This window comes from Macaca mulatta, chromosome 13 (genome assembly GCF_049350105.2).
Source record: "Macaca mulatta isolate MMU2019108-1 chromosome 13, T2T-MMU8v2.0, whole genome shotgun sequence".
Lineage (NCBI taxonomy): Eukaryota > Metazoa > Chordata > Mammalia > Primates > Cercopithecidae > Macaca > Macaca mulatta.
In genome coordinates this window covers 75,809,582-75,833,206 of record NC_133418.1, presented here as the reverse complement: position 1 = coordinate 75,833,206, position 23,625 = coordinate 75,809,582, and the positions used below count along the sequence as shown (strand labels likewise).

The window sequence follows — 23,625 nt, the reverse complement described above, 5'->3', positions numbered from 1 at the left end:
ATAATCAGTTGTTTTTTGAACTCCACCATTTTGATGATTTGCATCAAAACTGAACTTACCATCTTTCTTGTAAATATGTTCTTCCTTGTTTTCTCCATCTCAGCAAATGACCCTTCCAATTTCCCCTGTTTTTCATAATGGAAACCTGGGTGCCATCCTTGACTCTCTCATCGACATCGGTGTCTTGTTCTCTCAAGCCTAACTTTTAAACGTGTTTCAAATCAGCCTACTTCCCTCTTCTTCTGTTACTTTGGTTTAAGTCACCACAATCTCTGCCTAGACAAATGCATTGGTCTCATAACTGTCCTTATGACCATCTATTGCAATCTTAGTACTGCAGATGGAAAAAATGCCTATGAGATTACCCTTTAATGATTCCCCATTGCTCTTAGGATGAAGAACAAGTCATTGTATACAGTGTGTTGATCATTTGCCTGTTGTCTCTCACATCCATGTCATGCCCTTCTCTATGCTCTTCTTAGGAGGGATGATCCCTGCAGTTCCATTTCCCAGGTACCACCTTACCAATCAGCTTTCAATTGTGTTTAGCAAATGGCACTAGCAGGAGATTGGAGGGTAGGTAAAAGAGCATATCTCATCCCTCCTCTGTCTCAGGCAGCAACGGAGTCTTCTCCGTGACTCCAGCTCTCGTTGAACAGATCCTTGGAGGATCCAGCTTCTACTAGTTGCCCCAGTTTCTGGACATCAGTAAGATGACTTCCTCATTTGTTCCTCAAGTCCTAGAGTTAGTAGTGGTTACTATTGCCAGTCTCTGGACTGCTGATCCCCTGTTTGATATTCAGGAAGATTTACATTTTCAGAACAATTACCTTTATGTTACGTGTGTGTATGTTTGTATGTGTGTGTATTGTACACATAGTCCCCTCTTTGTTAGCTGTTAATTAGATCAAATCTCCTATATACTTAATGATTTTTTTGCTTTGTTCTGTCACTACTGAGAAAATTATATTAAAATCTCCAACTATGATTTTGGATTCCTATACTTCTAGTTTTGTCAATTTTTGCTCTATGTATGTTTGATGACTTCTTAAGGCTCATACAAATCTAGAAATTTTATACCTTCCTGGCAATTTTCTGTATATCTAGTAATACTTGTCTCCTAACTCCTTGGAAGTTTCTTCTTATTTGCTGGTTCCTCCGTGACCTCCAACTTGAGGAGTGCCCATGAACTCAGTGCCCAGACTTCTTTTCTCCATCTTCACTTATTCTGCAGGTGAGCTCATCCAGTCTTATGACATAAATACAACTTATATGCTGATGGCGCTAAAATTTGTATTTCTAGGTTGCTTCTTTTTCTTGAAATCCAGACTCATATTTACTTGCCTCCTTATCTTCACTTAGTTGTCTAATAGGCAGGTCAGACTTTGGATAATAAAAATGGCCTTCCTGATCTTTTCTGAAAATCTGTTCCACCTTTCCAGTTGTTCATGCAAAAACTTTGATGCCTACCTTGACTCCTTTCTTTCTCTCATACCCTACATCAAAATTCTCAGAAACACTTCTTGACTTTATATACCACATACATCTGGAATCTAATTACTTCTCACAACACTCATTGCTATCACCACAAGGTAAACATTCTGGTGGTCCAGGGCATCTTGTCTAGCTCCCTCCCTATTATGATTCTTCAGATTTGGGGTCCCTGGAGATCAGAGTCTGGTCCATGAACCCTTGTGTCTGTGATGAATCTTTGCTGTCTGCTGCTGTCTCTGCCTTCTCTCCATTTATACTTCCTATTGTTTTAGAGATTTCCAACTTTTTTATTGGCTGCAGGAGATCTTGTTCCTCTCTTTTGGCAACCCCTCTTCTAGCCAGTTCTGTTAATGACACTTGCCCTGTTTTCTGTGACCAAGTTCTTATCTGGCATTTGGGTTCCTCTTTTTTTCTCAAATGTGGAAAGAACAAAGGCTGAGACTCAACTCCCTGTTTTGTCTATAACAATTCAGGCAGGACTCACTCCAAGAAACATGATGAAAAAAACATTTTAGAAGTCCTTTAGGAACAATTTAGACCAAGGCCATCATTGCCTCTCCTGAACATTTTTCACATTTTTCAAAATAAGCAATACAAAGCAGATTATTTTTCTTAATTATGCCTCCCTCTTAGGTTTACAGCATAAAAATTGGATTAATTGAAGATTGTAAAGAGAAACAAATTTTTATACTACATAGAATATCATTCTGTTATCTCATGTACTCTGTGGTGGATTAAAGATGACTGCAAATTCTTTGACACTTTTCCATCGAGGGTCTGTTTGTTCTCCCCTTGAATCTGGGCAGAACTGTGATGTCTTTGGATAAAAGAATATGATAGAAATGTTGCTATTCATTATAGATCTAGTCTTTAAGAGCACTGACATCTTCTCCTTGGTCTTACAGAGTCTTCAGCTGCCATGAAAAATCTCTGAATACCCTAAGGCTGCCATATTGGTAAAAGCCTAAACCATGCAGAGAGGTCCTGGAGAATGAGAAACCGTATGGACAGAGTTAGAGAAGACACAACACAGACACACACACACACAAACACACCCAATAAACACAGATGTGTGAGGCACATAAGTGATGGGGACAACTTGGAAGTGGACCCCCCTCCCGGCCCCCACCCTGGCCCCAGTCAGCCACCCGAGCTGACATTGCATGGATCAGGGCCCGCCATCCAAATGTCTGACACACAAAATTGTGATCAAAATGGAATGGTTGTTTTAAGCCATTAAATTTTAATGAGGCAATAGAGAACCAAAACAAACCCCATTGAGGTCTCCATAATGTTTAACAGTTGAAGAGATAATTTTTCCTTGAAAACCAGTAAGAGTGCAATAGGATATAGTCTGTATACTTTTTGCCTCTCTTACCACTGACTATCTTTTGCTTTATGCACTATTTGTATTTTATCTCTCCTTGAAGGTAGAAGTCTGTAGCATTCTCAGCAGTGCCTTTCATGTAGTAAGTACCCAGAAACTTATTGCTTTGTTTGAAGATGTACTGGGGAGTGACACTGGAGAAGGATTAGGAAAGGAAATAGATCACCCCAGCCAACTGTGATATTCTCTGACTTCCACAAATTGCAGAATCTTGCACCTTGTGTTTTGTCTTCTATTGTTTCCTATGATTGTCTTTTCATTTATATTTGCTTGTCTCCTCAGCCAGATTTCAAGTGCCCTGAGAGCAGATATTATTAAGGGACTTTTGTCTTCTGTATCATTTCTGGCATGGATTTGGGCTCACGAAATCTATTCAGTAAGTAGTTGTCTCAAAAGCAGACATGACTCACCATTGTACTAAAAATGAGAGGCTGGAAAAAATTTTACGAAAGAGCTAATTCTAAGGGGAGATGAATGAAAGGCAGACCGAGAAATCCAGAAATCTAGACTTAAAGTGAGCTCAGGAAAATGGTGCCTCTGCAGCAGGTAAGTATGTGTGGCTGAGAATATCAAAGTTACCAAGAAAGGGAGCAACCTTGTGCAGTGTCAACAAGGAGGCAGACATGCCTTGGGGAGTAAGCAGAATGATACACTGGATGGATTGATTTGAATGCAATCCAGTGTTTAGGTGTTAGATTGGGAAGCCTCCTTGGTAAACTTCATTGCCTTTCCATTGCTTGGTGTTCTGGAGCTAGCTTGTTATTTTCAATTCCTTCTTACCACAGCTAGAAGACATATGTGCTGCTGTCATTTGCACATGATGGCTTTGCTGCTGTGAGACGAATGCATCTTGTCAGTGTCCTGGGATTGAGATCTTTCATTGGTGGATGCTGATGAGGGAGCTCTTGTTAGGAAAGAGGCAAAGTCACTTAAAGTTCAATAAAGCAAATTTTTAAGCAAAAGTGGTTCCTGGATGACAGGGAAATAAAAGTCTTTGTGGAGGTGTTTACTTAAAGCTTACTGTCTGAAGGGATCAAACATGGAACCTGTCAAGACTTCCAAATTTTGAAATGACAGAAAATACAACATATCTCTAGTATCTCCATAGATTTAGAAAATTCCATAGAAATTTATATTACCAGGGACAAAGATGGGGTAAGTAGATCTTGTTCAGATCTTGGCTGGAGACTTACCTACAGTATATTCCCTTTTTTGCTCTCTTCTCTTAAAACATGCACACTGTATCATACACACACAGGTCTATTTGCTGGCTACAGTTCTTCCACATGGCCTAAAAATCTGATGTTTGATTTTAATTCCTTTATGAAAACACTCTCCATTTTTATGATGCAAATATACATGGGTGTTGGGGGGAGTAACAAAAAAAGACCTCAGTTATTCACATCTTCATGGGAGTACATTATTGTGACCATGATAATTAATTTTAAGTGTCAACTTGAGGGGATTAAAGAATATTCAGATAGTTGTTAAAGCACTCTGTCTGGGTGTCTCAGAGTATTTCCAGAAGAGACTGGCATGTGAATCCATGGGCTAAATAAGGAAGATATGCCCTCTCCCAGAAGCTGGGACCCCCTTCTTCTCCTACCCTTAGACATCAGAACTCCAGGTTATCAGGCTTTTGGACTCAGGGATTTGTACCAGTTTCCCTCCCCAACCCCCTTGGATTCTCAGGACTTTGACTTCAGACTGAGAGTTTTACCATCAATTTCCCTGGTTCTCAGGCCTCTTCCCAATCTAACACCTAAGCATTGGATTGCATTCAAGTCAATCCATCCAATATATCATTCTGCTTACTCCCCAAGGCACGTCTGTCTCCTTATTGACACAGGCATGTCAGACCTCTTGCTTGGACTGAGAGTTAGACCAATGGCCTCCCTGATTCTGAAGCTTTCAAGTTTGGACCAAGCCATGCTATAGCTTCCCTAGTTCTCCAGATTGCAGATAGCCTATCATGGACTCCTCAGCCTCCATACTCATGTGAGCCAATGCCCCTAAGAAATTCTCTCTTCTCTTATTTCCTTGAGCAGTGGTTCATAGTTCTCCTTGAAGAGGTCCTTCACATCCCTTATAAGATGTATTCCTAGGTATTTTTATTCTTTCTGTAGCAATTGTGAATGGTAGTTCACTCATGATTTGGCTCTCTGTTTGTCTATTGTTGGTGTATAGGAATACTTGTGATTTTTGCACATTGATTTTGTATCCTGAGACTTTGCTGAAGTTGTTTATCAGCTTAAGGAGATTTTGGGCAGAGACGATGGGGTTTTCTAAATATACAATCATGTCATCTCTCTGCAGACAGAGACAATTTGACTTCCTCTCTTCCTATTTGAATACCCTTTATTTCTTTCTCTTGCCTGATTGTCCTGGCCAGAACTTCCAACACTATGTTGAAGAGGAGTGATGAGAGGGCATCTTTATATTGGGCCGGTTTTCAAAGAGTAAGCTTCCAGCTTTTGCTCATTCAGTATGATATTGGCTGGGGGTTTGTCATAAATAGCTCTTATTATTTTGAGATATGTTCTCTTAATACCTAGATTATTGAGAGTTTTTAGCATGAAGTGGTGTTGAATTTTGTTGAAGGCCTTTTCTGCATCTATTGAGATAATCATGTGGTTTTTGTCATTGGTTCTGTTTATGTGTTGGATTACTTTTATTGACTTGCATATGTTGAACCAGCCTTGCATCCCAGGGATGAAGCCGGCTTGATCATAGTGGATAAGCTTTTTGATGTGTTGCTGCATTTGGTTTGCCAGTATTTTATTGAGAATTTTCGCATTGATGTTCATCAGGGATATTGGCCTGAAATTTTCCTTTTTTCTTTCTTTTTTTTTTTTTGTCTCTGCCAGGTTTTGGTATCAGGATGATACTGTCCTCATAAAATGAGTTAGGGAGGAGTCCCTCTTTTTTCTATCATTTGGAATAGTTTGAGAAGGAATGGTACCAGCTCCTTTTTGTACCTCTGGTAGAATTTGGCTGTGAATCTGTCTGGTCCTGGGCGTTTTTTGGTTGGTAGGCTATTAATTACTGCCTCAATTTCAGAACTTGTTATTGGTCTATTCAATGATTCAACTTCTTCCTGGTTTAGTCTTGGGAAGGGTGTATGTGTCCAGGAATTTATCCATTTCTTCTGGATTTTCTAGTTTATTTGCTTAGAGGTGTTTATAGTATTCTCTGATGGTAGTTTGTATTTCTGTGGGATCAGTGGTGGTATCTCCTTTATCATTTTTTATTGTGTCTATTTGATTATTCTCTTTTCTTCTTCATTAGTCTGGCTCGCAGTCTATCTATTTTGTTATTCTTTTCCAAAAGCCAGCTCCTGGATTCACTGATGTTTTTGAGGGTTTTTTCATGTCTCTATGTCCTTTAGTTATACCTAATGTAGATGATGGGTTGATGGGTGCAGTAAACCACCATGGCACGTGAATACCTGTGTAACAAACCTGCATGTTCTGCACATGTATCCCAGAACTTTAATAATAAAATCCCCTCTCCTCTCTCTCTCTCTCTCTCTCTCTCTCTCGTTTCTGTCTTTGAAGAACCTTGACTAATACAATGGCTATTTCCTAAAGATAGGCTTAGAGAGAGGCCCAAAAAATAAATCATTACACAGTGAGGGGTATTTAGAATAGTTATTCTGGGCAACCATACTTCAAGGAGTAAAGAGAACCATGGGATGGGATTAGATCTCAGAGCCTTGATAGTCAGGCAGAAGAGTTTAGTATTTATATGAGCAGAAGAATGGTTTTATTCAAAGGTGGATTTTTGTAAGATTACTCTTGAGAACCCTGATACCAGCATATGGTATGTGTTCAATAAATAGTTGGTAAACTAATGGAAGGGGAAAGGATTGAGGGTAGGAAGGGGACAAAGTGGCTATTGCAGAAATTCAGGCCTAGGATGACAGAGGTTGTCTCCTCCCACACTATCGCTTCCCATGTTAAAAGTCATTGTGTGATATGATGACAAGGATTTATTAGGCATCTGCTCTATGTTACTGTAGCCATTTGTGAAAATTTCTGCAGTGCTTATTGTGCTGGGAAGTAACATTCATCCCTTGGCCAGATGCATTACAGTAGGTACTGTTTTTCATTTTTACATCTATTTCTTACCCCTTGCCAGACACACAGTAGGTGTTTAATCAGCATCCACTAAATGTATGTCATATAAGACTTGATGCCTTCAATGAGTACTTGAGAATGTTTATTTACTTATTCCTGCCCTTGTTTACTTACTTATTCCTGCCCTTGTGAATGTTTACTTACTTATTCCTGCCCTTACTTATTCCTGCCCTTGTGCCTGGAACTGGCGGGCTGGAAAAGGGGGAAGGGGTAGTTGTGGGCTGGTGTTTTTAAACTTTATCTTTCAGGCTGGTCTGTTCTAATGATTTTGGTCTTTCTTTTAAAAATACCACTTTTAACATTGCAACGCATGCTATATTCAGACAGTGAGTAGTTTTGAGAATTTAAATGCTGAAAAGACCAATGGAGACCCCATGGGATTATGACTTGCACAGAAGAGATTTAGTAATTTAAAATTGTTTCAACATTGTTAGGACTTCCTTTTGAGATACAGAGTAGCAAGAGAGACTGCATGGGTAGGAAGGTAGTAAGAAGCCGAGGCAGGAGAGGCAGGAGTTAAAAAGCACTCTGTGCCCCATTTAATAAAGTGTGTTATAGCCAGTGCCACAAATTTGATTTGAACAATTTCTATTTTTCCCAGCAAAGATGTTATTACAGGTCAATCATTTCCATAAGTGAGAGCACATTTTTGTGTATACTACACTGACAGATGGTTAGAAGACCTCTCTTTCATGATCCCAGGCTGGATAAAAAGGCAATTTACTATCTATAGAACTGTGGGTACACTGGTAATGGAAGAGAATCATTCTTATACAAATAACTCAGTGTTTGAATCTGAACTATCAAATGAATCTGAGCTATAGCCAAATCAATTTGATAAACCATCAGAATATGATTGTACTGGCTCCAGTCTGCAAAGGCAATGCATTAAATTTTCCCCACAGGAAACTGTTTCCTAAAGAAACAGCAATTGCTCGATTGCTTAAAAAAAACAACCTTGAGTGAGTTCAGAATATCAGGTAAAAACTCAGATGGCTGCTGATGTTCAAGGTCAAGACTCGTAAGGGGGAAATGAGGATGCTGAGCTGCTCCTCTGAAGCTTGTTTGTGTGCTGCTGGCTTTCTCTGCGTCTATCTTTCTTTGCAATGGAACAGTGCACCCGTGCACCTTCAGGTGTTCAGAGGTTCCCTATTCTTCACTCAACTAGAAATTTTGCCTTCAGGAAAGGAACTATCATCAGTTTGAGTGTGTGCCCCTTAGTTTTCTTAGAATTCCTTGCATATATCCACTGGGGAAAAAGGCCTGAGCCAGTGATGGGGGAAGATTCACCACAGTTGGCTTGTGGAGGAGATATTTTGGAGACTGAGCAAGGCTTCCCAATTCCCAACACTGGTCCTAGGGCAGCGATTCTCAGAGAGCACTCTGGACCAGCAGCATCAGTTTTACTAGGAAGATGTTAGAGATACAAGTTATCAGGCCACAACCCTGACCTACTGAATCAAAAATGCTAAAGGTAGGGGCTGGGTGTTACAACTCACACCTGTAATTCCAGTGCTTTGGGAGTCCAAGGCGGGAGAATCACTTGAGGCCAGGAGTTTGAGATCAGCATTGATAACGTAGTAAGACCCTGTCTCTACAATAACAGAAATGGCCAGGTGTGGTGGTACACGCTTGTAGTCCCAGCTACTCAGAAAGCTGAGGCAGGAGGATCGCTAGAGTTCAGGAGTTTAAGGCTGCTGTGAGCTATGATGGCACCACTGCACTCCAGCATGAGTGATTTAAAAAACCCCAACCCCCCCACCCCCCAAAAAAACCCCATCCAACTCTGAAGATGCTGCTCTAGGGCAGCTGAGAACCACTCGCAGCTGAGGTGGCTCATAGCCGAGTCTACTCTGGGAATTGCTCTCAGCTGACTTACTCCTCCCCAGGAGTTTGGCTCCTCCCCAGGGACAGCCTGCACCCAGTGATTCTTGATATGGAGGACTTGCCCCTTACCTTAATTCAGTACAATCTTGAAGGACCATCTTAACTCCAGATCTCCCCATGGGATCAGCTGAGCCTTTTGCTGCAAATGCATTACCCTGATTCTGCTTCCATCAAGCATTCCCTGTACATTCTGAAAGCACCCTCCAGTAAACCTCCTGCATGCAGATATATCACAGTCTTTTTTGGTGTATGTGGGAGTGGGGACAGCAATCTGACCCAAGGTACAGTCAAGGTCAGCATGATCTGCACCTACTGTGATCTGAATAGCCTACGCATACTCCTGTTCTCACCTCTTACCTCGTCACCTGAGTGGGCTGGTCTACTGCACACCTGCACAGGCACCTCTCAGGCCAGGCTTTAGATGGTTTAGTGTATCTGGTTGCAGAAGTGGGATGTGGAATAGGTTATTCGTCTTCTTGCATCTCAAGTCAGTAGGAGGAGAGGCTTGAAGAACATCTATGGACTAATCTGAAAGCCCCAGAAAGGGTGGCTTGATGTTAAGGTGAACAATTCTTTTGGCCCCAGAGGGAGGAGAGGAAATTAGAAATTATAGGCCGGGCTTCCAGCCAGGATCCTGCACTGAGATGAAAATATGTGGGAATGTATTATCACTCTCTACCTTTTTAAGTCATGGAGAGTGCTTCCTAATTCCATGGAATTTCTGTAAATTTTATTCACTTAATTCTAGACAGATGTGTTCCTGTGGTAAGAAGGATAAAACAATGGGCCTATAACTTGAGGACCGTGCAGAATTGCTTCCGATGCTTTCACAGAGGTTCTCTTCTTGCCTGTATTCACAGTGGGGCTGGATGGGGGATTCAAGTTTTGTGTTCTCTGTTAAACATTCTTATGAGATACATTGTGCAGTGTCTTAGCCTGAAATCTGCTTGTGCAACCTCAGGAGATGTTCTTCTGTGCCATGTTTATGTAACATTGACTCGTGTTCTTAGACTGGGAGGCTGGTGTTAATAGTTATTTTCCTCTCTATTTTAGCTCACAACCAGTTGCAGGGGGCCTCACCGAATAACTTTTAGATGTTGAATTAAACGTATTTATGGCAACATGGTATGGTGGGAACACATGGAATGTGAGGCAGAAGACCTAGTTTCTGGTCCAGACTGCCCCTTCTAGTTGCAGTGTGATCTTTAACAGATCACTTCCCTCCTCTGGTTCTGATTTCTTCAGCTGGATAACGAAGGAGTTGGGGGATCTCATCCAACTTCACTATTCTCAGGAGCAGGTAGTAGGTTAAGATGCTATAGATTCAATATTGTACCTGGTACAGGTCACATATGGAAACCCACCCATCACTTAAATATTCATCCATGAACAGATAGAGATGCCTACTTAGGAACATTCAACACTTTTAGGGCTTTTTGCTAAGTGAAACTGACATGCTGCTATTGTGGGGGTCAAAGACATCGAAAGTACTTGTCAAAATTCATTTGTCTCCCAAGCACTCTAGGAACAGGGAACATGAACTAAGCAGTACAAGTTTTGAGTATTTTGTATACTTGAGTGCACTTGAATCCATGGACTATATGCCCAACACTCTCCATTTGTTAGCCTTGGGTCCTTCCTTGTACTTCATAGATATATCATGACTTGATATATTAAGTTGTATATTTAATGTATTGCCTGACTCCTCTCTATCCCCACCTCCAATGAGAATATAAGCTTTCTATGAGGAAGAATTTTCCTTTGTTTCCTGCATGGCACAGGATCAGTCTTGCTTAAAAATGTATTTGATGAGTGAAAAAATATTAATGTGTTTGTGTTTTATGCTTCAAATAATAGGAAATAGGTATTTTTTGGCCGTTTTTTAGGTGAGGAAACTGAGGCTTAGAGAGGTAAGAATTGGTCTAAACCAAGGAAGTCTGCTCTATATCTCTGCTTTAATCACACTGATACTCCATTTGCATAGGTTGTCTATCTCAAACCAGGCATTCTCAAATAATCTTTGAACATGGTCAGGATGAGAAATCTACCCTAAAGTGTATATTTATTTCTTCAAAGCAGCAGAATCTCACGTATGGATCACAACACACCCTTTATCATTAATAATAAATATTTAAAATTCTGACTCTCCATACGAGGTCTAATTCTAGAGGTATACAGGCTCCAGCCTGAAGGAGAATATTAGCTATTTGGTGAAGACAAAAGTGACACATATAGATGGTTGGTGGGTAGGTGGGTAGATAACCACACATAGTAGCATATGCCAACTGCCAAATAAGACGTTCAGGTGGGTGGCTCCTAAATGCCTGACTTGACTTCAGGCAGATTACGTAAGGATCCTTTAGTAAAATTGTAGATTTATTAACATGCTTATCTATTTCTCTGCTCACCATTCCTTCTTGTACCTCATTCTCTCCTTTTGGGTTCCTTTCTTCATTCTTGAAGTACTTTCTTCAGTAAATGTAGTAGGTCTTGCTTAGAGGCCAGGAACACATTTTTAAAAAGCCTTTTTGTGATTGTGATGCAGATTGTCCCCCCACCAAAGAAGCCATAAAGGCCATGAGAGCCACGGGAAGAAGTCGCTGATGGTGAGGTTGTCAGAGAGACTTGCGGAGGTAGAACTTTGGAATGATCCTTGATGGAAGGGGAAGTATAGGCAAGAAGAGAAGATGGGAATGTCACTTTTGGAGGGAAAGATGGAAGTAAGGAAATGACAAGAGGAGAGGTGCTGATGCAGGACTATGAGGCACAGAATGTATCACAAGGGATTTGGAAAGAGGATCCAAAAATAATGTATATATAGGTCTCATTGGATTGAAGGAAGCTCCTGGGTGTTGAGGATGATGGAGAATTGTGCTTTCCTTTCCAGGGAAGAGACACATAGTCGAGTGGATGTGGGTCTGTACCATGAGTTAGATCAGTTTAAATCCCTGCTGTAACTCTTGTATAACCTTGAGTGAGTGAATTAACCTCTCCAGGGAAGCCAGTTTTTCCTTCTGTAAAATGGGAATAAGAGGTCCTACCGCAGGGGGTGATTATAAGGATTAAACAAGAAAATGCATCTTAGCTTCTTAGAACATCATCTGACACTCTGTGCATGCTCATTACATGTTATTATTAGTATTGCTTTTTTATGGAGAGTTAGACTGTGGATAAGCCTTAAATTGTCTCTCTAAATCGTGGCAGATGACATGAATAAAAATTGAACTTGATGGCCAGTGGTGCCTTGGAAGCTTCTCCCCTAGCTGCAGAGTTGACTTCTAACTTACACAAACTGAGCTCTTACACACAGAAATGGGGAAAGCTACTCACAGAATGACTGGTCCAGAGGCTCCGTGGAAAACATCATTAGGCAATTCTTCTAAATTATTATTATCGCTTAGATTCCTGGGGATGGGGTTGAGGAAAGAAGGAAAACACAAAGCCACATAAATATTGCTGTTATAAGAGCCATTTCCCTTTAAATGGGCTGGAAGAATAGTCAGGGCTACTTACAGCTCATCTAGTTGGGTTCCATTGAATGCACAGTTGTGTATTTCTTGAATCCCATTCTTATTCAGCCATCTGAAATAAAAGGCTTATTATAAAACCAATAATGTCAGATGCAAACAATACAGGGGTTTCATAATTGGAAGCACTGAGCAAGGGCAGACAGCACAGGTTAGAGGCATAAAGAAAATGCCACCTTTAAAGCCTGGGGACACGGGTGGGAGGAAGACTGATTTATTGCTGTATAATCTTTTGTAACTTTTGAAGTTTGTATTATGTGCATGTATTACCTCTTCAAAGGAATAAATGAAATTTAAGTTTGAAAAGGCACACTTAGGCAGAGCAGCCTGGATTCTATAACTAAGGTCTTTACACACATCATTTGTGTATAGAGAAGCAATGCGGGGAGCGACAGATCTTTCTCATCCTGAAGGACAGGAATCATACAATTATTGAACAAGTGTTTATAAGACAGAGAAAGAACGTTTTGTGTCACCTTTCTCTAAGGCCTGAAGCCTTTCACCCGTGATCACCCACAGCAGCAGGCCTGGCTGTCATCAAAAGTGATCTAATTAAGTTGTCAGACAACCTGAACATCTCCTGTGACCCATAGGGACCTGGTTATTGGAGGTTTGTGGAGGTGGCTCTGGGTTAAGCCAGAAAGGAAGAGAAATCAATTACAGAGAATGTGGGCTGTGGCAGGGCAAGGTGATGTGAATGGGCATGGGAGGAGGTTCTGGGGGAGGTGGAGATGGGTGTAGAACAGCCATCCTGATTGTGCTAAGAAGGTCAGTGAGCAGGGTTCCCTGGACAGTGGAGCCCAAGGACACCTTGGGCTATAGCTCTGCCTTGCTCTGCTCCTGAGTGGATCTGAAAGCAAAAACAGATACCAAGGTCAGGAGAGCTTAGCCCGAAGAGCCTCTGACCACCTGCTCCTGTTTTGCTGTCAGGTTCTTTACCCTGTCTGGCTTAGTGGGTTTGCAAATAACACTGTTCAGAAAGCTGACCCAGAGAAGCTCCTGTGTGTCCAGGACTCTTTCCTGGCCTGCCATGGGCAGCCAGAAAACACTTAAAGTCACAGCGGAACAACTGTATGTCTTTCTCCTCCTCTTGAAAATTAATTAGCTAAAGAAATCCAGAAAAGGGCAATGTAAATCTTTTAAAACATCCACAACCAGTTGGTGGGTTCTGATGGCAAAGAAGTTGCTATGCACCCCCATGCCATTTGAGAAAGCCTATCCCAGGCACATCCGGACTCCTGACTGTTGCAGGATAGTGGAAGTTGCTGGGGCAGCTGTGGGATGTGGATCCCTGGGGGATTTGGATCAAATACAGGATTCAGCAAACTTTTTCTGTAAAGGGCCTGATAGTAAAGTTTAGGTTTTATGGGCCAAAAGGCAAAAATAAAAAATATTATGTAAGTACTTTAGGTACTTATGAAACAATTTCCACAATTTTTTATTGACCAAATTCAAAGTGTAATAATTATTTTTTTTGTAATATAGGTGTAATATTAAGAGAATTTTTACTGGGAGATAACATTTTGCTTAACTTAGATCCATTGTTAGTGTTTGCTGTCTTAGCTCATGAGCTGGATTTAGCCTCTGGGTTATATGTAGTTGGCTGATCCTTAATCCATACAGGCTCCACCTATTTGCCTGTCGATTAGATAATTGATATTTCTTGCATATAACTGTCCTGTAAATCGATGTTGCTATAATCAAATAAAACATAAACTAATTTTAAATAATTATTGTATTCAAATTTCCCTTTGTCTTTATGGATTATCTCAATCAACAGATACCATCATGTGGGGAGGAGGATGGTATTTCATGCTATCAACAGTGGATCATCACACGCATAAAAAATTATGTTCAGAACTGCTGCCCTTGGGTTTACGTTAGTCTGTGGGAATCTAAAACTAGTAACGAAGGGAAACTGACATTTATTACATGCACCCCTGGTCTCTTAAGAGAGGAAGTACCTATATGAAAACCAGATGATGATGATGATGATGACCACAACAACCTCGGCAGAACATCAACTAAGGAATAACTGCATCACAGGCTTACCTTAACCCTTTTGTGTCCTTGGGAACGAGGCCAGTGTGCTCACTCAGCAGAGGCTCAGGAAGCTACAGAAGCACACTCTGCTCTCACCCTAAAGAGTAGAGGTGCTGGGGACTTGGCCCTTTAAAACTCATTGAGGGGCAGGCAAGGGAGATGGGCTGACTGAGGAACAGAGGAAGCATGTATGAAGCAGGCCTCTCCTGAGGCCAGAGTGCTGGGAGCTGTCATGCATGTCGCCTCGTTTTATTTCTTCTGAATTAGGACATTCTCCTGGCTGGCCATAGCTGAGTGCTTTCCCCATTCAGGCACTCTGCTTACCTGGGCTCAGTGCGGGTTGGGAAGGGCTCAGAAGCCTCTACATAGTGGGTTTTTATTGCTCACTTCTCTGATTCACTAGGCTAGTGTCTGATAATCCTTCACTGCTGGTTGCTTTAAAAATATATTTACTTTTAGAACAGGGCCTCAGAATTTTTTTCAACTTTCAGTTGCAGGGGAGCATGTACAGGTGTTTTACATAGGTAGTCTGCATGTCATGGGGTTTGGTGTACAAATAATTCCATCACCTGGGTGATAAGCGTAGTACCCAATAGATATTTTTTCTGATCCTCTCGCTCCTCCCTCAAGTAGGCCCCAGTGTCTGTTGTTCCCTTCCTAGAATCCATGTGTTCTCATTGTTTAGTTCTTACTTATAAGAGAGAACATGTGGTATTTGGTTTTCTGTTCCTGTGTTAGTTTGCTTAGAATTGCTTAGAATTGACCTCCAGCTCTATCCATGTTGCTGCAAAGGATATGATCTTGTTCTTTTTTATAGCTGTGTAGTATTTCCAGAATTTTGAAAATGGCTATCCATAGAATACTTTGACAGTCATCAGTGCCATTTGCCATGCTTTTTTTTTTTTTTCCCCTGAGTGTGCTTAAATGTCCCCATAGGAAGAAAGCACCCCTGCATCGAAGCTGCTAAACTAGAAACGATTGGAGACTTAAGTTGTGTTAAGTATGAATTACATGATTTTATTGTCTATGGATTAAGGGACAGCCAAAATAAGAACAATAGATACTGTTTCCACAAAAGTGAATTTATCCTTTAGAGAGATGTTTGAGAAACATTCACTCTTGAAAGAAAACTCCTTTCCTGAAAAGTGTGTTCCTAAATTCTGAGAAATTAGGGTACATGAACAGGAGTTAGGAAAAAGCAGACAGGATCTATATGTTTCTTTTGTAGCTTTGGGTTTGCAAAGCTATGTCAGAAGTTCTTACTTCCTCGGGTTCTTTGCCTCTACTTGGGGAGAGTTGAGACCAGGTCACTTAAAGTGCTTTGCCTTCTGTCTTACGGTTGGACAAAAAAATCAGGTCAGTGATACTGTGAGAGCAATATAAACACACTATGCAAAACTACGAGAATGATATGAGCATACTCCCACTTAATTATATATTTTCTATAAAAAATTGAATGTTTGCCACATTATAACATTTATTTTAAGTCTCCGTATTTAAAATAAACATAGATGAACATATTTTAAGAAAGACCCAAATAAACATAAACATCCAGGTATAACTAATTACATTTATCACTAATCTCCCTCTGTGAAGTAGCCCGGGAATCTTTTACTGTTACATTTGTTTCACAATTCAGCAGGTCAATACGACTTATGTATTGACTGTTTTGCACAAGCTCTTTGTATTATTATTTTTTTAATTTTAATTTTTTATTTCTATTTTATTTTATTTTTTATTATTATTTTTTGAGACGGAGTCTCACTCTGTTGTCCAGGCTGGAGTGCAGTGACGCAATCTCCGTTCACTGCAAACTCTGCCTCCCAAGTTCAAGCGATTCCCCTGCCTCAGCCTCTTGAGTAGCGGGGAATACAGACGCCTGCCACCATGCCCAGCTAATTTTTTTTTTTTTGTATTTTTAGTAGAGATGGGGTTTCACTGTATTAGATAGGATGGTCTCAACCTCCTGACCTCGTGATCCGCCCGCCTTGGTCTCCCAGAGTGCTTGGATTACAGGCATGAGCCATCGCGCCTGACCAATTATTTTTATTTTTATAAAAGGTGAGTGGTCTTCATGGTCTTTATTATTCTGTTCCCTCTGCCTGCCCCTTGCCAACTCCCAAGCTAACTACCCTCATCTCTAAAAGCCTATTTTAAAAACATTTTCTTAGCTTGCTTTCCCTTATTTAACTCTTCCTTTAACTCTTGCATCACAGACCAGTCAGATTAAATTATTCCTTCTTTACTCTTAGAATAAGTGCTTTTTTTCCCTTTGTATATCATTCATTCTGATTGCATTTTAGTTTATTCCTTTTGCTTTCTCTTGCTCACCCTTTCTGTACCCGATCACCTCATCTCAACACACACACACACACACACACTTCAAATATCATGAGCTTACGTGAAATGATTCGGTATCACTCACCTATAACTTTTGTTCTAATTATGTATTTTGAATACATTCCTTTGATTTAATTGTATTGTTCCCTGCATACATTCCATTTCTATGCTAATCTGTTTTCAAACTTTTTCCATTGTTCTCTGTAATTAATTTACATCAAATACAGAGCTTAGCTTTACTCATCAAAGTGTCATAATCTCTCTACTATTTCTTTTTTCTTTTAACAACTGGGTCTCTGAATCATATAATTGAAGAGGGCTAAAATTCTTTATGGGCTGGAATTTACCTTTTGTACATATAGGCATATTTTAAAAACTCATACTGTTGTATTTTTTAAAAAACACAACAATTTGTGAAATCGACAAAATAAATGCTTTTCATATCTTACGGAAGTGATTGCAATTACTGGGTCTCCAAATGCCATTCTGTGCATCTAACTTTCATGGATCCCAGGCATACTTAGGTAAGCCATACTGTCCTATTTCTTGGCCATCCTGGTGAGTGGATAAACTGCTACAGGGGCTACTGGCATAAATGACTAGAAGGTCTTTCATTAACAACACAGAGTGCATTTAAAAGGATTTCCCAAAAGTCGGAGAGAGGAACTCAAGCTCATTAAAAAATGTGATTGTTTCAAGAAAATGAGAAGTCATCTTATGCTCAGCATGGGCCTCAGCAGGAGCTGCTTGACATGGTTATGAGGGAATTGCCTTATCTTCCTGATTGGGCCTCCTTCCTGATCTTTTTCTTGGGGCAACAAAAGCCTTGCCAGGCAATAACTAGCTTTGTTGATGCATGAGTTATTCTGTCCTTTGGAACAGATGTTGTACACAGGGGACCATCATTCAAACAGCAATTTTAAATACTTGAATCACACCACAGAGTCATAAATTATTAACATGACTCCACATTGTGATTCTGAAATGTAAAGACGAGAGAAAAACGCAGAACCGGAGAGTGATTTAAGTGGAGAAATGCCAAAGTTACCCAAACACAAAAGGAGCATCCAATTATGAGAAAGAGATCACTAAATGAAAAATTAAATGTTACTCTGTTGGATTTTTTTTCCCCTTACTTACAGAATCACACTTTCAAAACTCAGCCCCACGAAAGAATTTCTTTCAATTGTGTGGATGTTTATGTTATCTTGAATATCTCTAGAAGAAAGTACAGACAAATAAGATATATACATCAGCCCTACTCATGTAACCTTCCAACATTTAGTTTAACTGGCATGATGTGGTCTTTAGCTGAGGCAATGTATTAATATAATTAGTTGTTGTTAAGAAGATGGTCAGCTCATCAGCTCAAAGTTGGGAGAAAAAATTGTCTCTAATTTATCTTTAGTATGTTCTTACAAATGGAATTGCAGACATTCAGTCTTTTTTTTTCTTTCTTTTTTATTTGAGACAGGGTCTCTTGCTCTGTCACCCAGGCTGGAGTGCAGTGGTGCCATCACAACTCACTGTAGCCTCAACCTCCCAGGCTCAAGTGATCCTGCCACCTCAGCCTCTGGAATAGCTGGGACTACAGGTGTGCACCACCATGCCTAGCTGATTTTTGTATTTTTTCGTAAAGTCAGGGTTTCACCATGTTGCCCAAGCTTGTCTCAAACCCTTGTGCTTAAGTGATCCGTCTGCCTTGGCTTCCCACAGTGCTGGATTATAGCCATTGGCCACTGTGTGTGGCCCACTTTTTTCTTCTGAAGGTTTTCTTAAATAATTTCACCTTAATGTAACAACACTTAAGTTGACCTTTCACCTCCTGTCTAACTTCTTTGGTTATCTTAGTTGGGCCTTCTCCTCATGTCAACCCCCTTCTTACAACTAGTTTCCTTCTGACTATTTTCCTTGGGTCTCCGAATGGTTTTATCATTGATTTTTATTTTTCTGAATGAAAGATGAGGAAAGTCTCATTTTCTGTTTGTATTCCTTATTTCCCCCATCAATCTTCCCTGTTAGGTCTGATCTAACATGTAGAAGTAAATATGGAAGTAACAGCTGTAGAAGTAATGTAGTGAACAGCTTGGAACAATTTGAGAAATTCTGAAAGATTTTCGTATTTTCTTCTTTCTCTTCTCCCTCCCTGCTTAGCTCCTTCCTCTCTCCTAACTCCTTACACCCCTTCCGCATCTCTTCCTTTTGGATCTGTCCATATTCTTACAATTTCACTATTGGAAATAATTGCCATTATATGCTACCTTTCCTCTTTCTTTTTCAAAATACAAATACCTTGGGAAAAGGCAAACACAACCTGTCATTAACTCTTTAATGTGAATGTGTTAGATAGTTTCTTTGTGCCCAGGGCAGCATAGAAATTCTAGAAAGGAGAGGATAGGATGCTGGCATAGAGGGGGTGTTGTGTATGTGTGTGGAGGGCAGTAATTAAAGCACCAAATAGTGAAAAAATGAGCAACTTTTTGATTTTGCTATATGCTGGTTTTGTGAACAATACTCTTATTGAGGGGTCTGTCAATTTCCTCCAAACTGATATTGACTGGCCTGCAGGTGAAATCAAAGACCTCACTTCTGGCCTCCCTATCTTTGCTAACTCAGAGCAATGCCTTTGGAGGCTGTAGACGACACAACGCATATTAAAGACCCAGATGGCCGTTGGGCAAGACAGATACTGAGTAAACAGTTGGTAGTCGCTCAAGGAAAAAACTTACAGTAAAACCTTTTGGAAAGAATGAATCTTGTGAACATCTGGAAGGTGCTTAATACCTGTGTTGGATATTAACCTAGAGAGAAACAAAATGAGAGTTAGTGAAAATGAATGGCTCTAACAACTTGTTAGAGCATGAACTTTCCAGAATAAAAATATCAATTTTGAACCATCAGAAAAAACCTGTGAGAAAAGCCCATATATACCTGAATTATGCTCATGTTTTCTATTTTAAGGTTCATTCCAGGGTCTTAAAAGCTGTTGATTCCTTAGAGAAAAGAAACTTAGACTTCAGTCACAAGAGGATTAGGATGCCACAGTATACATTAAAAAAAAGTAAAGATTGATAAGTTAATCTGACCCTAAAGCAACTTCCAACTAGTAACAACATTTCTTAAATTTTCCCTTATTTCATCCTACTTGTTGGAAAACTCCCTTCTCCACTCAAAGTGATTCTCTTGGGATTACAGCATGAGATTCCATGCCCTATGACCCTAGGGTATGCATGTGACCTAAGTTGGGCCAATCAGACTCTCTCCTGGGAAGTAGTTAGAGATTGGTTAGAGCTTCTGCTGTCATTATCCTTAAGAGGTGGTATTAAATTTCTACAGCTGAAAATTTCAGACCTACCCTGGATCCTTCCCAAGGTCTGGCTGTATTGGCCTGGCTTCCCCAGGAAGCAGAACCTGAGAAGAAGGCTAGCTATTGGTAATATAGTTGATAGCATGTTTTCAGAGCATTCAGGACAGGGAGTGAAACTGGAAGGAGGTGAAGCTAAGCAATACTACCGCTACTGGTGATTAGTTCCTAATCCCAAGGCCTTGATTTAGGATGTTTAAAAAATGGACCTCAGAACTGTTGATCTGAGTGAGGGAGAGTAGTGAGGGAAGGATGTGTCCATAGAATTCCTATTTCCTATTGGTGAAAGGTGATCCTATGGTGTTAATTCCTCACTTATGGCTTGCACATTTGTAAGCACCCAGTGAGTTCCTGATGGGCATCTCTCACAGTGGTGCCCGAGAAGCCCCAGAGTAGGAAGTGAGAGGTCTACAAAGATAGGCTGGGTGTCATCCAGTTGCACTTGAATGAAGTTGGATGAAATTTGGGTGGAACTGGCTGCCACAAGAATGGTGAGGGTTTTTAGAGGCACACACGAATTATTGGACACATTGTTCTTTGTCATTTCCCTCACTCCTGTGAGTTACCTGAAATCCTTATACTACCTCTCTACTCCCATTTCACTTTTCCGTATGTGACTTAAGCTGAAGGTGGTGATAGTTGCATGCAACCTAAAGAACCCTCATTGATATATTCATCATTGTGAAGGGCCATATGTCCTTTTGGGCTTATGACTCAAGAAGATTTGGTGCCTTGTTCTCTGCCTCTGTATTTAGAGAGGAAGTGAATGCAGTCTGTGGGTTCTCAGTGATGGTTCTCAGATTTGTTTTTTCTTTTTTCCTCTCTTGATTCCCTAATGTCCACATAGAAGCTGTCTTGGGCAATTCTTGTAATTACTTCAACAGACCTTGAGTTGGTCTCCTTCTGCTTTTTATCCAGGAAAAGAGGTTCTTTTCTGAAGGATTTGTTGTGTTGTTAATGTGCTGAAAAATTATATACAGAAAAATAAACTCTTTTTCAGTGTAGAGGTCCATGAGAGTAAGACAAATACATATAGCTCTGTAACCATGAGCTCAATACAGACATAGAATAGTGCCACCACTTTCTAAATTCCCTTGTATTTCCCCTTTGTAGTTCATCTCTTCATCTACTTCATATCCCTGGCAACCACCGATCAGTTTTCTGTTTCTATAATTTTGCCTTTTCCAAAATGTTACTTCAATGGAATCATCTACGATGTCCCCCACTACAGCCCAAAGATGCTGTCCACACCACACAGCCACTGCCCGGGCAGTGGGGAGGGGTGGTGTCAGTGATTCAGGACTGTCTTTTCTATCTTCAGTGCCTCTTTCAGTGATAGGAAGTTAAAACCAGGTACTGTGAGTGCTCACTTTATTTTTAGTTCTCATGAAGGTTTTTTTTTTTTCTTTTTTTTTTTTTCCTGTGTAGAGAGCTGTTAATTTGGTGTCTTTGCACGGGAGACAATTGGTGGAGCTTTCTATTCACCCTCTTGCTCTGTCTCTATCAGTGGAATCATCTAGAGTGCAACTTTTGGGTCTGGCTTCTTTCACTTAGCCTAACTCCCTATTTCTCTTTCTTCTTTCACAGCAAAGCTTCTAGAAAGAGTTGTCTGCACAGGCTGTCTTCATTTTCTCATATCCCATTGATCTTCAACCTGCTCCAATCTATTTTCATCCCATAACTCGTAACTGAAACTGTGATCGTCATGCCAAAGTCTACAAACTCACTAACTACCAAATGTAACAAACACTTTAAACTTTAAACAGTCACTTTATTAGCCTCTCTGGATCATTTAGTATTTTTTTCCAGACTCTTTTCTATTGGTTTCTGTCATTTTGCACTCTTTTGTTTCTGCTCCTTCTCCTATTACTCCTTTTTAGCATTCTTTGTTGATTCCTTTTCCTCTATTTGTAGTCTGGGCCTTTTGTTTATCTTCTCTATAGTCTCACTACATAGATCTTGCTTCCTGTGATTTTAAGTAGTATCAATATTGTGACTCCTAGATTCATACTTGCTCTCTGACCTCGCTAGTCTATTGCTAATTAAAGCTTACTTTGCATATCCTCCTGAATGTCTCATTGACATAGCCAACTAAACTTGTTCCCCCCATTATCATCTCCACCAAATGACTTCTTCGCAATTATTCTCCATAGATTGAATTGCCATCCATCAATTTTAATTTGACAGTTAAAGTTGGCTTGGCTTCTTCTTTCTCACGTTCCGATATCCAGCCCATCTCAAAGTCCTCTTAGATTCCATTTCCAAAATATGTCTTGGCTTTATGCAGTTTTGTCCATCTCCACTGACACCATTCCCAAAAGACCCTCTGAATGTCTGCAATATTATCCTCCTCTTCTTTTCCAATGCATTCTCCATAGAGGGCTCTGGGCATTCTTTTCAAAAATGTAAATCAGATTGTTTTACTCCTTTGCTGTTAAGGCTTTAGTTCTTTCCCATAAAACTTAGAGTAAAATTTATACTCCTTACTGCCTACTCTTGGACCTTTATATTATGCGATTTCTCCAGTGTGTTTTAGCCCCTGTGGCTTCCTCTCAGTTCCTCAACTATATTAAGTTCTTTCCTTTCTCCAGATATTTGCATGTACTTTCTCTAGAAGGCTAACCATCCATTCTTCACCTGGCCAACTTCAACTCACCCTTCAGAGTTTAGTTACACATGTCATTTCTTCAGAGAGGAGCTCCATATATTCTAATCTAAATTAGGGCTCCTGATTTATTCTCAATATGACTGCATCTGTTTTACCACTCCTCAAAAGTCTGAGCCATATATTATTTTGTGTTATTTATCCAATGTCTGCCTCTTCAACCAGATTGTGAATCATATGAGGGCAAGATTCATGGTTTTCCTGAAAACCCAATGTTGGCACAGTAGTTGATGCATATAATGTGCTCAGTGTTTGCCAAGCTCTTTATGCCAGGTAATATGCTATGTGTTGTCAAGAGATGAACTCACAAGGAATTATTCACTGCCTATGTTTATTACAGCTTACTCATTCAACGTTATATGGGTAGCAACTTCCCCATCTCTCTTAGTGAATGAATAAGTTTCATATAATTGAAAGAATGAAGAATTCATGATTGCTCAATAATAAAGTTACAAGTGCATCATTTAACATCAATTGCATGAGCTTCCGTAGCCACTGTACTTATGGAATATCTATAGATATCTGTAGATGCACATTGAGATCTTTGGTCTTTATAGGAAAGAAAACACACTGCAAAAAATGACTAAAATTATTCCAGTAGTGCTGAGTTTAAGGCACTTAAAAAGATCTAGTGACCATCAAGTGAGATGGATTATTGGTGATAATTCTGTAGCTGAGACTCTCTATAACCCCAAGATAATACAGGAAATGGAGTTCGGATGAACACTTAGTTTTCAATTCATTTTTCTCCTCTGATCAATAAATTCATGTCTGATGGA

General features: G+C 40.1%; 1 protein-coding gene across 3 annotated transcripts in view; it reads right to left on the bottom strand.

Moving 5' to 3' along the window:
* FSHR (follicle stimulating hormone receptor) overlaps positions 1-23,625 on the bottom strand; it is a 190,920-nt gene that overhangs the window by 9,474 nt on the left and 157,821 nt on the right. For all 3 annotated transcript variants that reach the window (XM_015112328.3, XM_001114171.5, XM_028831684.2), the window contains 4 exons: positions 19,547-19,618; positions 17,958-18,035; positions 12,421-12,489; positions 12,238-12,312 (listed from right to left, as the gene is read on the bottom strand). In XM_015112328.3, coding sequence (XP_014967814.1) covers positions 12,238-12,312; positions 12,421-12,489; positions 17,958-18,035; positions 19,547-19,618 — 294 coding nt within the window. The remainder of the gene's footprint in view (positions 1-12,237; positions 12,313-12,420; positions 12,490-17,957; positions 18,036-19,546; positions 19,619-23,625) is intronic.